This window comes from Ovis aries, chromosome 25 (assembly GCF_016772045.2).
Source record: "Ovis aries strain OAR_USU_Benz2616 breed Rambouillet chromosome 25, ARS-UI_Ramb_v3.0, whole genome shotgun sequence".
Lineage (NCBI taxonomy): Eukaryota > Metazoa > Chordata > Mammalia > Artiodactyla > Bovidae > Ovis > Ovis aries.
In genome coordinates, this window is record NC_056078.1 from 35,015,892 (window position 1) to 35,032,959 (window position 17,068).

General features: G+C 47.4%; 1 protein-coding gene across 2 annotated transcripts in view; it reads left to right on the forward strand.

Moving 5' to 3' along the window:
- SH2D4B (SH2 domain containing 4B) overlaps nucleotides 1–17,068 on the forward strand; it is an 82,220-nt gene that overhangs the window by 54,812 nt on the left and 10,340 nt on the right. For both annotated transcript variants that reach the window (XM_027962301.3, XM_042240921.2), the window contains exons 5-6: nucleotides 239–455; nucleotides 4,227–4,351. In XM_027962301.3, coding sequence (XP_027818102.2) covers nucleotides 239–455; nucleotides 4,227–4,351 — 342 coding nt within the window. The remainder of the gene's footprint in view (nucleotides 1–238; nucleotides 456–4,226; nucleotides 4,352–17,068) is intronic.

A 17,068-nucleotide genomic window follows, 5' to 3' on the forward strand; every position in this document is an offset into this window, starting at 1 on the left:
CCACTGAATCTTCACTGTGGTATGCAGACTTTTTCTCTAGCTGGGGTGTGGGCTTAGTTGCCCCATGGCAGGAGGGATCTTAGTTCCCTGACTGGGGATCGGACTCCCATCTCCTGCACTGGAAGGCAGATTCTTAACCACGGGACCACCAGGGAAGTCCCTGGAAATACTTGACTTTAAAAGGAAGAAAGCTTGGGAAGTGGGTACGGTGGTGAACGTGCTCTCACTTCCTTTCCAGTGCGTCGATCCAAGGCGGCTGACGAGGAGAGGAGCCGCCGAGCCCAGCGTGCCCGGGATGAGTACCAGCGTCACTCGCTCCGCGCCATCCAGAAGGGCACTGTTGCCGGACTCAGCTCCAGGTTCCGAGAGCTCGGCCAGAGCCACGACCAGGAGGCGAGACTCTACCACCACCTCCCAGGCCTGGGGCCGCTTTCACCCCTGGCTGTGCCTGGCAGGTGGGTCGTGGTGTTGTTTGAGACCTTTGGTTATTGCCAACAATGCCCTTAGTAAGTAACCTTGTAGACGTTAATTTTATACTCAGGCAACTACTATCTACAACAGAGATTCCCCAAAGTGGGACCACTGGATTAAGGGCTACATGCATGTATAGTACTGATAGCTAAGGCCAATTTGTCCTCCACAGAGATGGTGCCAGTCAGCACTCACATTCTTTAGCCTTGCCAGAAGTATGTTGTCAGATTTTTGTGTGTGTTTTTTTTGTGTGTGTGTGAGAAATAATATCTCAGTGAAAGTTTAAATCTGCATTTCATGAGGTGAAGTATTTTGTATATGTTTAAGGGTTTTTGCTATTTCCATACCTGTCTCTTCCTTTCCTGCCTCTTCATTGTATTATTGGTCTTTTTGTCATCTATTTTTTTGTTTATTGTTATTCAGTTGCTAAGTCGTGTCCAACTCTTTGCAGCCCCATGGACTATGGCACACCATGTTCCTCCGTCCTCCACTATCTCCTGAGTTTGCTCAAATTCATGTCCACCGAGTCAGTGATGCTGTCTAACCATCTCATCGTCTGCCATTCCCTTCTTCTTTTGCCTTCTATCTTTCCCAGCATTAGGATCACTTCCAATGAATCAGCTCCCCACATCAGGTGGCCAAAATATTGGAGTTTCAGCCTCAGTAACAGCCCTTCCAATGAATATTCAGGGCTGATCTATTTTTAGGAACTCCTAAAATATAGGGGAAAAGATTCTCTTCTTTGTGATAAAACATTTCCCCCCCTCAACCTGTCATTTGTCTTTTGACTTTTACGATCATGTTTCCTGTCGTGCAGGAATTCTTGATTTTTATGAGATCAGAGTTTCTTTTATGTTTACTGGATTTAGAGACATAGTTAGAAATCTTCTTCCTCTTGTGCTTTTTTTTTTTTTTTTTTAAGGAGACAAATAATTTGTCCTTCAGGCCCAGAACATAGAGCTGCATGGACTGTTGCAGTCTGGCTCCAGGCTGTCTGGGTGTAGCTATCAGCAGGGGAGAAGTGACAGCCACAGGGAGACCCCTTGCGTGGGGTGGGGGATCCGGGGACCAGGCGGATGGAATGGCAGACCCAGGCACCAGAAGCCGTGCATCAGCCTTTTTCCTGTGGCTGCCCTGTGGCACAGGTCCCTGTGGCCTCACTGCCCTCAGCACTGCGGTGCCAGCACATGCTTGCCTGGCTCTACTGGGGGCAGACACAGGGTTGATGGGAGAGAGCTGCAGGGGCAGGAGCAAGGCTTCTGGCCAGGTGGCCTCTTGGAGCATCTCCCCCTAGCATTTACATTCTGGGGAATCAGATTCTCTACTTGGAAACAGAGGGACAAGAATGAATGAATTGTCCTTGCTGTCATGTATAACCTCCTCTTGCCTTCTGAGGACAATGAGTCTTAGAAACCAGAGGATTTTTTCTCCCCAAGCATAATTATTTACGGGGGAATGCAAGTGTGAAGGAAAAGGCTGGTGGCAGGATGGTTGTTTCATAAAGAGAAAGGGACTCTGAGGTTCCTGAGAAGCGGAAAATGCTGAAGGGTGGATACAGGGTGGCAAAGCTGGTTAGAGGCGCTCTGCCTGTGGGGAGGAAGGGATTTGGAGAACAGCCCCACTGATCATGCCTCTGAGCTGTTCAGTGGAACCTCACCCCCTGTCTTGTGTGTTAGTTGCTCGGTCGTGTCTGACTCTTTCCAACCCCATGGACTGTAGCCCACCAGGCTCCTCTGTCCATGGGGATTCTCCAGGCAAGAATACCGGAGTGGGTTGCCATGCCCTCCTCCAGGGGATCTTCTCAACTCAGGGATTGAACCCAGGTCTCCTGCATTGCAGGAGGATTCTTTACTGTCTGAGCCTCCAGGGAAACCCTGTCTTTCTTATGCAATCATTTAAAAAATCTGCAGTGTTCACTACCGTGCGTGAGTACAGGGATTCATTTTAGGGCAGGAAAAATAGGAGCTCATTCTGGGGTTTGCCAGGAAGTCCTGGGCTCATCGTCCGTTTTTGTTGGTGCAGAGGAAATGCAATGACTGCATAAGGGGACAGCTGATGTTTATTGTATAAGAGATGATGACAGTGGTGGTGAATTCTAAATGCCAGTGCTATTAGGTGGACCAGACAGCAATGACCGTGAGAATTTGCCAGGTTTCTGTCACTCAGGTGGAAAGGTGAAAAAGTTGCAGTTGTTTAAGGTGGGCCCAAAGTCTGCTCTGCTTTAATGGAATTTTTGAGCTTCCCTGGTGGTTGAGTGGTAAAGGATCTCCCTGCCATTGCAGGAGGCGTGAGTTTGATCTCTGGGTGGGGAAGATCCCCTGAAGAAGGAAATGGCAGCCCACTCCAGTATTCTTGCCTGGGAAATCCCATGGACAGAGAAGCCTGGCAGGCTGCAGTTCATGGGGTCACAAAACAGCTGAGCATGACTTAGCGACTAAACAAGAACAAATCTTGCTCTGCAGACTGTGGTGGTGCTGTTATGGGGCATATGCTGTCCAACCCTCACTGGGCTTCCTGTTAGTATGGCTCCAAGGAAACAGAATTTCTGTGTACATCCAGGAGCCACAATACAGACACAAAAACAAGTAAAATCTGGGCTTTTGTGGGAGAATATCAGAAAGCATGGGAGTAGTGCCCCTGTTCATCTCACTCCAGGGATCTTCAGACCCTCACCAGATCGCCGGTCAAAAGTCAGCCAGCGTAGTGCCTTGCTCCTGCCCCTCTCTCGTTCCTCTGTCCTTTCCCTCTTTATTTTTTGGAGGTGAAGCTCAGCCATTTTCAGAGCAGATTGAGGCTGTTCCCTGTCCTGACACTGTGTCATAAATCATGAAACCTAGTTGGCCAAGACAGGTGTCCCCTTAGACGGCAGGGGCAGGGGAGATGAGTGGGAGATGGGGTGAGGCAAAACCAGCATCCTCTTCGGTGGGGGTTTGGGGAGGGTGGAGGACACGCACATATAATGATTTTGCTGGTATTACATTAGGATCCTTCTTCTTAGATTCTGCTGTTTATGCCCTGGCCTTTTCTCCCTCTCAGACATCCCCTCCTGTCCTATTTCCTGCTTGCACTTGTGTAACTTTTTCTTTTTCTATTTTTTACATTTAAAGAAATATCGGCCTTACCAGGCAACTGGTGGGATCCCAGTTCCCATACCAGGGACTGAACCTGAGGGACCCCGCCCCTCTCCTGGATTGGAAGCATGGAGTCTTAACCACTGAATCACTGGGCTGCCGGGAAAGTCCCCCTCCTTTTTTTTTTTTTTTTTTACCTATTTATTTTATTTTATTTTATTTTTTTTTAGTTTTTTATTTTTTAAATTTTAAAATCTTTAATTCTTACATGCATTCCCAAACATGAACCCCCCTCCCACCTCCCTCCCCATAACATCTTTCTGGGTCATCCCCATGCACCAGCCCCAAGCATGCTGCATCCTGTGTCAGACATGGAAAGTCCCCCTCCTTTAAAAAAAATTTTTTTTTATTGGAATATAGTAGCTTTACGATGTTATGCTAGTATGCTTTTTTTCCCCAAAACAAGTGATAACAGTTTTCTTTTGGGGAAAAATACGAACAGCTGGTACATTATAATCTGCAGAGAGCCGTCAAGTACTTGGATTTATTTAATCCTTTCCTCAAGCGTGCGTGTGGGCACCGGGTGTTCGCGGTGGTCTGCCCGGCCCCCTCCGCCTCCCTCCTGCCCCGCCCCCTGCCCCTCCCTCGTGACTCTCCCACACTCCGTGGTGTCTGTCTCAGCAGGACCTGGGAGCGGCCCCTGCGCCCCGTCTCCAGAGAAGTCATAGTCCGCTGGTTTAAGGAGGAGCAGCTGCCTCGCCGAGCAGGCTTCGAGAGGAACACCAAAGCCATCGCGCCCTGGTTCCACGGTAGGCTGACCTTCCAGATCCCTGGGGGCAGGTTTCCACATCTCAGCCTCCCTCTGGCGTTGGGGCAGAGTCTGAAGGGCCGCTGCAATCAGGGGAGTGAGGGCGTTAGACTCTGCTGATTCTGCTCTGGCTAGCGGTCTCCTGGGGCTGAGGCTGTGTTCCTGGTTGCCTGCGGAGAGCACAGTGGAGAGAGGCCTGGTGTCTGCCCTTTCTGTGCTCACTGAATGTGCTGAGCTTGAGGCACAGGCTTTGATGTCCCCATGGTGTGTGCTGGAACACTGAGGGGCCTTCACAGAGACCCTTAGAGACCACGGCTTAGCATCTCTGTGCCGGAGCCGGCAGGCCCCCAGGGCTCCGGACGAGCACTGCCCTCTCTGCTGGGAAGGGATGAACAGGACTCTTGTGCACCACCCTCACTAAACAACCTGCTTGGCCGTCAAGGGTCCCTCAGAGGCATTTCTCTCTGGGCATTGTGACCCCCTTCCTTCTCCTGGGCCTCCATATACCCAACAGGGTGGAGGGGCTCCTTATGGCTCAGAAAGAAGACAGTCAATGTTTATGCGTGGCCTCACTGTGTGTCCCTGGAGCTGGTCCCAGGGATTCCCTGCCTGGAACCTCTGTCTCAGTTATGTGTCCCTGTAGCCCTGGGAGAGCTTCCATTGGGATCACTGTTTTCCTTTCTGTTCGTACATTATTGTAATCATGAAAGCACAAACTAGCCTCTTAGGTGCTTGCATAGCGTGTGACTCATAGTGTTGAGGAGGGTGTTTGTCAGGGCTGTTGGCTGCTCTGCCAGGGGAGAAGGCATGGCAGAGGTCCTCAAATTTATCTTTAGCTTTATTTTTTATCCCAGTTTAAAAAATGTAATTTTTATATTGTCACAGAGCAAACAGAAATGTGATTTAAGTCTTGCAATTCACACAAGTGATAAAGCATGCAGAAACGCTGCTAATACATGGACCAGAGCTATTTAGTGACAAAGTTTTCATTGATCTGTGACAAGAGGAAAGAAAAAGGCTCATATATGGAGGGTGGCCAGCTATCTTTGCTTGGAAAGGACTGTGTCATATTCAAAGATAATATCCTCTCCTCAGTTTTAGTGTTAACATGTCCTGTCTCTTATGAACTGATGGTGATAGTAAGCAATGGTTATTTTTTATATATTGCCTTTGCTCAGAAAAAGGGAGGAATCCCGTGTTGGTTTCCACAATTTTGGTTTGATTTCTTGTTGTTTTTCAGTAGCTAAGTTGTGTCCTACTATTTGCGATGCTACGGACTGTAGCCTGCCAGGCTCCTCTGTCCATGGGATTCTCCAGGCAAGAATACTGGAGTGGGTTGCCATTTCCTTTTCCAGAGGCTTTTTACTGATACTTATACCTAAAATCCCAAAGTCTGAAAGTCCTGGTATGGTCCAACTTCTTTCCCATTGTAGCAATTCCCTATAGCATACTCAGTGGGACTCCCCCTTGCTAATCTGTGCTAGAGAAGAAGCCTCCTGCCGCACAGTCAGTGTTAGGGAGTCACTGCTGCAGGTTGGCTGAGGCTCTGCTCTTGGCTGATCTTGGCTGGGCATCATCACTGGGGCGGTGGGGACTCTGATCTGTGTGGCTCTATGCTGCTCTTGGGACCGGCAGGCCAGCCTGGGCACGCTCTTCTCAGGAGCCAGAAAGCAAGTGGCACCATGCCAGGCTTTGGAAGCCCAGCCTCCACACCAGCATGCCATCACTTTCACCTCATGCCTTTGGCCACAGTGTGTCACAGAGTTGAGAAGGTGGGAAAAATACTCTGCCCCTTTCACGTGAGGAACTGCAAAGCCGTGTGTCAAAGAGTGTGAAGACAGGGAGGGGAGGAGAATTTGAGCCAATAATGCAATCTATCACAATCCTAATGTAAATCTTTTCTTTCCCCGGGGTAAGCAGTCATCATTAATTTAGTTGAATTTTAGGTGCAAAATTCAGGTGTAAAAAGGACTCTTGTGACTTTGTATTTTCTTCCCTACTGTCAAACACATGTGGATGTGTTGTTGAACCGTAATTCAAAGAACAGTGTGGACCGGGAGTCTGAAGATCTGCGGCCCTCTCTAGAACCTAGCAGCTCTGTGAGCTTGGGTGTGTCCTTTCAATTTCTCATCCGTGACCCTAACATTGACTCCATGGGATATGTATGAAGATCAAGCCAACAAATGTGCTCTGTCCATGAGCGCATGAGCGTGGATGCTGATGCCTCCCGGAGGCTGAGACTCCTCCTCTCCAGAGACAGTCTGGGAAAGTGGACTCGGAGCACAGAGGGGGAGGGGAGGAGGAGGTGCCTCCCCACTGAGGCCGCGGGGTTCTTGATAAAAGTCTCCTCTGTTAAAAAGAGAAAAAATGTTAAGGCATTCCTCCTTTTCCTGTGTTCATTGATATGTTCCAGGGGTTCTAAGAGAGGTTTCTGGTTATATAAAAATACTCATGAGAAAAGCTATTGCATGTAAGCTTGGCTTTGGGGGAAAAATATCTATTTTTGGACTTCAACATGTATCTGAAACTATTAAGAATATCCTCTGTCTAAATACTGCCTCAGTCAGAACCCATTTCTCCTCCTGAGCTTTACTTCTGAAAATCAGTCACACCTGGTTCATGGCTTATTGTCTTGGCAGCAGCCCACCGGCTGTCTCCAGAAGACTTGCCCTGAGGGCTTGGCAGGGACTGCCGGTGCGCAGTGAATAGCGGAGTTTGGGCTTGGGTGCTGGAGTGGGCCTCCCGATGGCTTGTCCTGCACTTAGGTGGGGTGTTCGTCTCTTAACTTTTTCTGACTATCACCAGGGCAGGGCACTCCCCATGCATGTAGTCGGTGCAGCTTGTAGGGACCCAGCAGTTGAGGTTGGCTTTCTGTGCAAAGCAGAGCTCCCAAGTGGAATGGGCACTGCTTCCTACCTTCCCATGCTGTGTCTTCAGGACACATGTGGAGGAGAGGATTTTTGAAAGTCCCAGAGCTGCAGGGTTCTAGGGTGGGTCCATCCCTTCAGGCTCTTTGTCCAGTTTATCCTTAACCACAGAACATCTGATTGTGTTTGAAGCAGGGAAAGGACATAGAAGTATAGCAGTCATTTTTAGTAATTATTTGTTGGGAGCGGGGGGAATGTTTGTCTTTCAAATATGTGTGTGGCAGGGGAACAAAGCCACCAGTCCTCAATCTCCGGAGTCCCATCTGGAAAAAGGGAGATCGTTGAGCGGATTCAGGGCTGGGAGTTCTAAAGAGACACATTTCACTTCAACAGAAGAAAGATGGTTGCAGCTGCTGTTGGGCAGAGGGGCGGCTAGAGGACTCTGGAGATGGGTGACCAGAGGGCCTTTAAGAATGTCTGTTCTCAGCGCCTGGTATGCACTGTGATTCTGCTGGCGCTGCCCCAGGACCACCGGTCTTACTCGCCGCTCAAGCTTCCAAAGTTTTCTCAGGTTGTTGGGCACATGGGAAAGGTTGGCTAGGGTGTGGGGTTAGCCACAGAGCGGGCACCTGGGTGGGAGTCTGTGGGCTAAGGAGTGAGGATGTTTTCTTCCTAAAAATGACTGTTGAGCGCCTTTGTTCTTATTTGTGTCTCTATTACCGGTACTGTCTTCAGTCCAGGAACTGAGGCTCAGGCAGTGGACACCCCCTCCTGCATGGCCCTTCCAGGAGTCCTGTGGGAGGTGGGGGAGCAGACACACCAGGCTGTCCTGCAGAAAGGCAGCCCCCAAGGAGGTGGGAAGGATTGTGCCCGTGGAGGCAGAGGGTGAGAGGCAACGTGGACTCCCCCAGCTGCATGCGCTGGGAGGGTCACATCCTCTCCGAGCCGCACGGAACAGAAAGAGCTTGGCTGGCTGATCAGTACTACCCATTGGTGATCCTCCTGGCAGGCTGCTGCCCTGAGGTCTTGTGTGTTTGCCTGGCTGTGTAGATGTGCAGAGTGGTTGGATGTGCACTGTTTCAGAGGGACTCTCAACTTCTTGAGTTAGGCATGGTTAGCCCTCTACAGATAGCATCACTGATGCGCAGAAAAGCTTGAGAAATCACCCTTATTTACCCAGTAGTTAATATGGGAGCTGGGGTCGGCTCTGGCTCCCAGTGTTTGTTCCTCCATCCTGGTGGCTCCTTGAATATACAGCTGGCCAGGGAGGGAGACTGGGGCAAAAAAGTGCCTCCTCTGGATTCACAATCCTTTTACTGTGAACTTCTTTCATGCATAGCTCGAGTCCTTTTATTTTATTTAGTTTTTGGCTACACGGGGTCTTTGTTGAGGCATTTGGGGTTATTTGCTCCGAGGAAGGTGGGATCTTATTAATAGTTCCCCGACCAGGGATTGAACCTGTGTCCTCTGCATTAGAAGGCAGATTCTTAACCACTGGATCACCAGGGAAGCCCCTTTGAGTTCTTTATTTTAAATCTCACCCCTTCTCATTCCTTGGACTTTCCAGAGCAGAGCTGCCTCTAGTTCCTAACCTTGCTTGATGGGAAATCAGGGAATGCCTTGTACAGTCTTTGGGATCAATCTCGGAAGCTAGAGTGTCTGGGGCTGAGAAGGAGAGAGTGAGCCAGGCTTTTGTCCTCAGCCCCCAAGAACAATAGAAAGATAGGAAACTATGGTGAGACTTTGGAACCTGTTGAGAGGTGGCAGCCAGAATCAGGAGGGTGGGGCGGGTAGTGAGACCTGAGCACCAAATCCATGCGAAGCAAGAACTAGCTGAAGAAACCAGCGGTTGTGAAAGTAACGGTGGTGTTATGAAGATTAAGTGTGTCATATTTATAAAGTGTTTAGAACTTGCAGTAAATGCTTCTACTTGTTATATGGAATAAATAAACACGGTAGCCTTTGGAGATGCATATCAGGATTTGAAGCATGTGAATGGTGGCCTCATACCCTTAGGGTACACCACTCCTGTCACTTGGAAGTAAAGAAAAAGATGACATCAAACAACTCTTCACAAAAGGAAGGTGGTATGTATTTAGCCTTCCCCACAAAAAAGTAAAAGTCTGAATTTTCTTTCATTATGAATATGACACCCATCTTGAAATATTTTAAAAAAGCTGTGAGGGATAACACATGGGTCATTTGGAAGCAATGGTTAGCATGTTACCATCTATCATGTCAAGTCAGATGGCTGATTTTCCTCTCTGGAGCAGAATTTGGAATGGAAAATTTCCACCAACTCTTATCCTAAATGCAAACATTTCTAAAGAAGAAAAAAAGTAGGTCGGTTGACCTACTTTCTTCATAAGTTCTTGCTTAAGCTGTTCCAACTAAGAAATAAAGGAGCCTTCTTCCTTCTTTTCTTTTTTTTTTAAATTGTGCACTGGCTATAGGGTCTCAAAAAAAGGTCACAAAGAAAAGTGGAATTATTTTTTGCTTTAGAAAAGCCTCGATTGTAATGGTGTTCTCAAGATTTTAACTCTTTCTTTTCCCCTAGTTCCATGTTTCTGATTTCAGGCCCTTTGTGTCTTGTCTACCTAACACTTTTTCATTTTCAGTGTTTTGCTGAGAGGCACAGGTGTGGGTAACTAAAGTGTGTGGAAAGGGACAGATGTTGGAGGATCTAGATGGCTTGGATTTGATAGAACTGATTTTTTATTTTCTATTGGGATTAAATAAAAGCACAAAGTAACAATATACTGTGATTTCTGTTGTTATTGATTTAATATACTTCTGATGGTCTCATCAGAAGTATATCATCTGGTGGTTGCAAGAGATTCTTCCTAATTTGCTGACACTGGGAAGTTTCTATCATCGGTTAGACCCGGGAAACTGCCTTTAGGTTTTCTGTGCTCCAGGACCTGCAGTCTAGTTTCCCATGGATGCCCAGTCCCAAGCTTGTCCCATCCCTGGGATGAAGGGCTCCAGCTCATGCCAGAACCTTTTCATGGCCTCACATTTTTATGATGACAGGCATGAGATGGAAGCCTTGGGGTGTGAGGCATAGCTGCTGTCTTCCAATCACTAATGTCTTCTAGGTCAGGGGCCTCAAGAAATGGAACACTTATGAAAATCACAGGGTGTTAACTTTGATTCAGTTTGACCATCTTTTTTAGCAGCTAGTTGTCCTGAGATGGAATAAACTACGTCCAGGAGCCCTGAGCACACCTACAGCTGAGATGTGTAAACAGAGGCCAGACGGCCCTTCAGTCAAGACAGTGAAGGCATGGCTTGTCCAGGCTGATAGGGATTAGGTCAAATCACATGACTTTTCTCCCCTACCTTCCCACCGTGAGCTCTTCTTTGTTTGCTTATCTAGAAACAAATATGGTAGCTTTGACATTTGCTAGAGAATGAAGTTTGGTTGCTATAGTATTGAGAAGCTTCCTGGAAATGACTTATAATACTTATGCTTAAGTATTAAAAGTCTGTCATACTCAAATTACCTTGTTTAGTAATTAAGTTCTTTATAGAGTCACATGTCAGAGCCATTTGCCTGTGTGTGTGCATGCTTAGTTGCTCTGAAGCTTTGCGACCCTATGGACCATAGCCTGCCAGGCTCCTCTGTCCATGGGATTCTCCAGGCAAGTATACTGGAATGGTTGCCATTCCCTTCTCCAGGGGAGAAGGTTTGATCCCAACCCAGGGATCAAACCCAAGTCTCCTGTGTCTCCTGCATTGACAGACAAATTCTTTACTGCTGAGCCATCAGGGAAGCCCCATTTGCCTACAGCTTTCATTTAAAATAGAGAGGATGCTTTTACATGTTGAGGTCACACTCCTCATCAGCCCACAGGAAGGCACAAGGCAGGAAGGTGTCGCCTGCTCTAGGCTGCAGCCTCCTGGAAACACTTCCTGCAGGCGATCAATGTGGCTAGCGTGTCTTGCAATTCATCACGAATAGACTGTCTGCCCCCCATGCAGAGCTCACAGTGCGACCAACATTTGTACAGCCACATTTCAAGCTTATTTAAATGTACAGTGAAAATGCAGTGTACTTTCCTATAATTTCTCTGATCTCATGAAGTTATCACCAACCCCTTTCACCCCTCTGGGTAGTAGGGAAAAAAATAAACTCTCATCCGTTCTGTTTAGTGTCATTTTTTTCAATGTGGTCATCTTTAGTTAACTTGGTCCTTTTGGGGAGAATAGGCTTTGGGTTTGCGGTTGTCTCACCCCATTCCCTGCTTCTCTCCAAAGGGCATCTGAGTGTCAGAGTCTTCTCTGCACTTGTGGGGAGATGGACAGGGGCAGGACTGCCATGCGTGTTGTCTAGACTTTGCATGAGGATGTGCAGCTGAGGGTATGAGAGAGGCCAAGATCTGGGTCCCTGATCTGCTTCCAAGTCCTGTCCCCTGCTTGGGGCCCTATCTATCTGGAGGAGCTCAGAGGTACCACTTGGATTGGTGGCATCCCTGGCATCAGGTGTTGCCTGATCTGGTACCATTCCTCGGGTGTACACTGGTCTGTATTCATGGGGTTTAGTTGGTTTGCCTCATGTGTGGGATCACACCGGCTTTTATGTATTAACTGGTAATTTAGTGAAAATTTCTCTTGTGCTTTGTGTCTGGTAAATATCAAACATCCAGTATTTCATTTATCCCTTGCACAATTCTCTGTGCTGTGCTGTGCTTAGTTGCTCAGTCATGTCTGACTGTGACCCCATGGATTGTAGCCTGCCAGGCTCCTCTGTCCATGGGGATTCTCCAGGCAAGAACACTGGAGTGGGTTGCCATGCACTCCTTCAGGAGATCTTCCCAACCCAGGGATTGAACCCAGGTCTCCTGCAATGCAGAAGGATTCTTTACCAGCCGAGCTACCAGGGAAGCCTGCACAATTCTCCGGAAGAGGTAATAATAGCACCTGTTAGAGTTTGAGGTTGTTGAATTGTCTGGGCAGGGGCACTAGGGAGCAGGCTCCTGTGTAAGATATTTAAATCATTTGTTGATTACCAACATTAAGCTTCCGTTTTATGTGAGACACTGTGCTAAGCACAGGGCATATGGTGGTGAGCAAAACTGACAATTTCCTTCCCCTTGTGGCACTTACATTCACTTGCAATTGGCAGAAAGCTACCAAACCGATACACTCAAAAGAGATTAGTACAGCTATAGGCTTGCTTGATTCAGGGAGCTTGTTTTCAGCAACTGGCCTCTCTCCATCTCTCAGCTCTGTCGCTCTCAAACAAGGCATCAGCCTGAGGTAGCATGCCTGCACTTGCTTTCCTAGTTTCAAATCTAGCTGAAGAGGGGACATACTTTTCTCTCAAATAATTTGTAGTGTTACTCCCAAAATTCTGCCTTGTTGACTCTGCTGTGGTCACATGCCCACTCTTGAGCTAGTCATCATGGCCAAATGGTTGAGCTGTCTGATCGGCTAGGCTTGAGTCACATGACCACTCCTGGAGTAGGAAGGAGTCCATCCCATTGCAACTGGATAGACTGAGTGGGAAGGTGTGGCTCCCCCAAAGAAGCTCACCATTCCCTTGCCAGAAGATGCACAGATGGTCCTGAGTGGGCAAGACCAATGGAGGGCCACCATATTGAGGAAAGTAACTGTCCTAGTGAAACTCACAATCCAGTCAATGAGACTGGCATGAATCAAATAATGATTTTTTACTTCCAGTTGAGGTTAGTGCTACGCAAGATCCTTGTGTAGCCAGTTTCAGAAGTCATTTTGCTGGGTGGTTGCAACCCTGTCATGAATAGTGGCATCCATAATTTGAACCTGGCATGTCAGCTTAGAACAGGCAGGCAGTCATGGTATGGAATGGTGTCCCTTGTGCATAATATATCTGAAACCAAGAAGCTTGTCCAGTGAAGCCCTTGTCTCAGCACTTAGCTGTGGCTAAATTTCATTTGGAGTTATAAAAAATGAAGGCATTGGAACTCATTCATCACAATCTCTGTGGCTTCAGGATGCTCTGAGAAACTGTTGAGAAGGAAGAGCTTAATAATTCCAATCCCCTTAATGTTATCGTCTGGAAAGTGTGGCAATAAGAAAGGAAAGTCACAGAAATGAATGAGAAATAGCTGAATGGTAATGGAGGTGTTGTTGGCTGGCCGGTGAGGCGTAGCTTTGGTGAAAGCTTTAAGAAATATGCATGTCAGATAAATTGAGACCCATAAAAAGTAAAATGTCATGTCTGGCCTGCCTGCCTTTCTTCCTTTTTGGGGAGAAGCCCTAACAGAGAAATAAAAGGAGCTCATTTGGTTACTCAAGTTCGATTTGAGCTAATGATTTCAGGGACCAGAATGGAAGTGGTGGAGGGAATGGGAACTGAATCCTGGGTCTGCTCTAGGATTTGCCAAGGTGTGGATTTATGGGTCCATGAGAGCAGAGTGTCCTTGCAAGTGTGCTTGAAGTGCCTCTCCTTTCCCGGGGCTGCTGTCGATTAGTACAGAGGGAGCAAATATTTTGATAGTGAACACTGAGTTTTGGTGGTGTTTGAGAGGAATCCAGGGAAGTGATTAGGGGAGGCGTCAGGAAGAATGCTCGGGGATTTGTGCCTGAGGTACAATAATAGAGCTGAGTGGGGAGCAACAGCTGCCCCGCCTCACCGGAGCATTGGCTGCAAACTCCCACCCGTGCTGCTGACGTGCAGGTGCCAGGAGCCTGAAAGTCATCCTGGACTCCGTTGCTGTGCTGGGGTACATGTTCCCTGCGGCCTTCCCCGCCTTCTCACCCTCACCTGATGCACCCACAGGAAGCGGGGCTGCTGCCCTGAAGGGCCTCTGTCCCTTTACCTCGGCCCTGTCTTTTCTGGGCAGAGGCCCCGCAGAGGGCGTTGTAGTGAGTCAGATTGCCTCTGACCCCCAGAGAAGCCTTGGGCACCTGTGGGACCTGTGGGTCAGGTCAGGTCCAACACCCTGTTCCCCTTAGTCCCCATCAAGGGCCTCCAGCTGTAGCTGGGCTTCTGCCTCAGCTTCCAGATTACAGCTCTGCTTCCTTGTGCCATTGACCCTGGTGAAAAGCAAGGCATAAAGTCATTGGAGGCCCCTGCATAGCTTTCTTCTCACCCATGTATCCCTCTTCCTTTCATCAGATATGATCCCTATTCTGAGTATTTTGTCCATCATTTCTTTGCTTCATATATCGTTTATATATTGATCTCCAAACATGAGTGTTAAGCTTTGTGAGTCTTCAGTTTAATATAAATGGAACTACACTGTATTTATTTTTCAGTTATTAGCTTGTTTTACACTTCATTGAAAAATAATTTTTTTTTTTTCATCGCATCTTCCCACTTCTGTTGTTTGGAGGTTATACCACTCTCAATGCCTGTCTTTTAGTGGTTAATTCAGATGATTTCACATGCATGCTTTGTTAATATATGTCTTTAACCTCTTCCTAAACAAATTCTAATCATCCTACTCTCAAATGATGTTATCCAGTAGTTTCGTTTTATCTTTTTGAAACCCTCAAATTGCCCATGGTTATCGTTACTTTGTAAGTCAATATATTTTAAAAATTGACTTAAAATAGCCATGCTCATCATTTCTTCTAGCATCTCAGATTCTCTGTCTAGGATTATATTTTTTCTAAATGAGATATATTCTCTAAAATTTTCTTAGTAGTCAAACTCTCAAATTTTTTCTGAAGATATCTTTACATTTCTTTTCACCTTGAAAGAGTTTCAATCCTTTTTTCTCAGCACCCTGAAAATATTACTAACCCATTGTCCTCTGGCTTCTGTGATTGCAGCTCAAGAGTCAGCCACCAGTGTGTTTATTCTCTGTAGGTAATCTGCTTTTTCTCTCTGGTTGACAAACTCCGACCCTGAGTAGTTTTGTGCCATTTCACTATTGTGTGCTGATTAATTCTCAGCATTCATGCTTCTTCTATAATTTTGACTTCTTTTTTAAACATTGTTTATGTATTTCTGGCTCTGCTGGGGCTTCATTTCTTCCCGTGGCTTTCTCTGGCTGTGGCAGGCGGGGACTATTTTCCGGGTGGGGTGCACAGGCTTCGGTACGGCTCTTGGCTTCAGCAGTTGTGGCGCTCGGGCTTCAGGGCAATCAACATTCGCTCTTGAGATGTTCCCAGCTCTTCAGTCTCCTCTCTGATTCGGGGTGTTCAGGCTATTCATGTATTAGACCTTTCATTCCATTCTCCATGTCTCTTAACCTCTTGTGAGGTAGATTAAATTCATGTCGCATCATGTAGATGTCCCATGGGTGTGCCATTCTTGGTCTTCACTGTGACGTCTCACTCACTCACCTCTTCTTCTCTCTCACCTCATCACCACTCCTTTCCGCTCACACAGCATCTACCCCGTGTTCAAGGCGCACTTCCCATCCCTCTTCATTGCCTCTGGAAATCTTGCCCTGACTTCCAGAGGTCCCATTCATCTCCTCCTTCTTGTGTCTTTCGCAGTACTTACTGTCTCTGCAGGAGATGACATGGTGTAGAGCAAAGAGCACTGGACTTGGAGTCCGAGGCCCCAAGTTCAAATTCTGACTCTACCACTTAATGGTTCTGTGACCTTGGGGAAGTCAATTGTCTTGCTGAACTTGTGTCCTCAGCTATGAACTGACGATGGTAGGGTTGTTAGGAGACTAAACGCGATTGGGGGCCACCGAGTCCCCAGGGTACTGCCCAGTGCTGGCTTCAATATCAGGCTTCTCATGTGACCCTTGGCCCTCCGCCTCACAATGGAAACTCTTCCTGGCTGACTAGTGGCTTGGGAGCTGGATACCAAGGTTGCAACTGTGGAAATGTAGCTGTGAAGCAACGCTTACGTGAGAAAGCCATCACTGAGTTGAAATCCCTGGCTTGTATGTCTCTAATCCGTACCCTTCCATCGATTTTCCACTCTTGAAGATTCTAGTGTCATTCCTCTGTTTAGGGAAGATCAGTAGCTCCCCCTGCCCTCAGAATGAAGTCCACAATCCTTTTAATGGTGTTGAGAGTGCTTTGGGGCCTGACCCCTTCCAACCTCTACACGTCTTTCCACTGCCCAGCTCCTACTTCAGCTCTCCCTCCAGCCACAAAGAATCATGTTCTCTTTCCTTTTGCAAACTGCCCCCTTCTCCTTGCCACTCTGTCCTAAGCTTGCTGTTCTCAGTCTAACTGGCACTTCCATCCCTGGGCTCCAGAGGTGGTGGGTTACCTCTCTGAGTGGGTTACCCATATTCTATGATCTTTATCACTACCAGTTAGAGTGAGCTCCTCTCACACTACATCCCCCCTACCCCCCATAAAAAATTCTGCTAATCTTGATTTTAGTCCAGAATCAAAGATTCTGGAAGGCAGGGATTGTTTCTCATTCAGTGGTGACTCTCAGATGCCCAGCTTGGGGCCTGGCTCTTAGAGAGTGGTTGATAAATGTTTATTGGAGGAAATAAAAGGGAAGAAAGGAAAAGAAGGTGTTTTTGGAAATTACAGGAAAAACTACATTTCCTGTTGTCTGAGGGTGAGAACTGGCTCAGATAGAATCTGTAGCTGTATTCTCCAATAATTGTCAACAACCCTGGAGCATTGTCTGGTAAAGCTGTATCCCTTAGCAGAAGATCTTGGTTATTAGCAGAGTTAGAAAGTTTCTGTGGTCCTGATGGTGAGCTCAGTCCCTAGCCAGAGGCTGGGAGGTATGCCCCGCCATTTCCTCATCCAGGAGGTTATAGAGTGTATCAAAGGAGATGGGATGGGATGGGATATGATTAATGCTGATTCCCAGTACATGTAGCTTAAGGGTGATCTGGGAAAAGAGAGATGGAGAGCAGAGTAATGGAGCAGAAAAACAACTGCTTCTTCCCCCAAGCAACTGTCACATCCCGCAGCCACCGACTAAT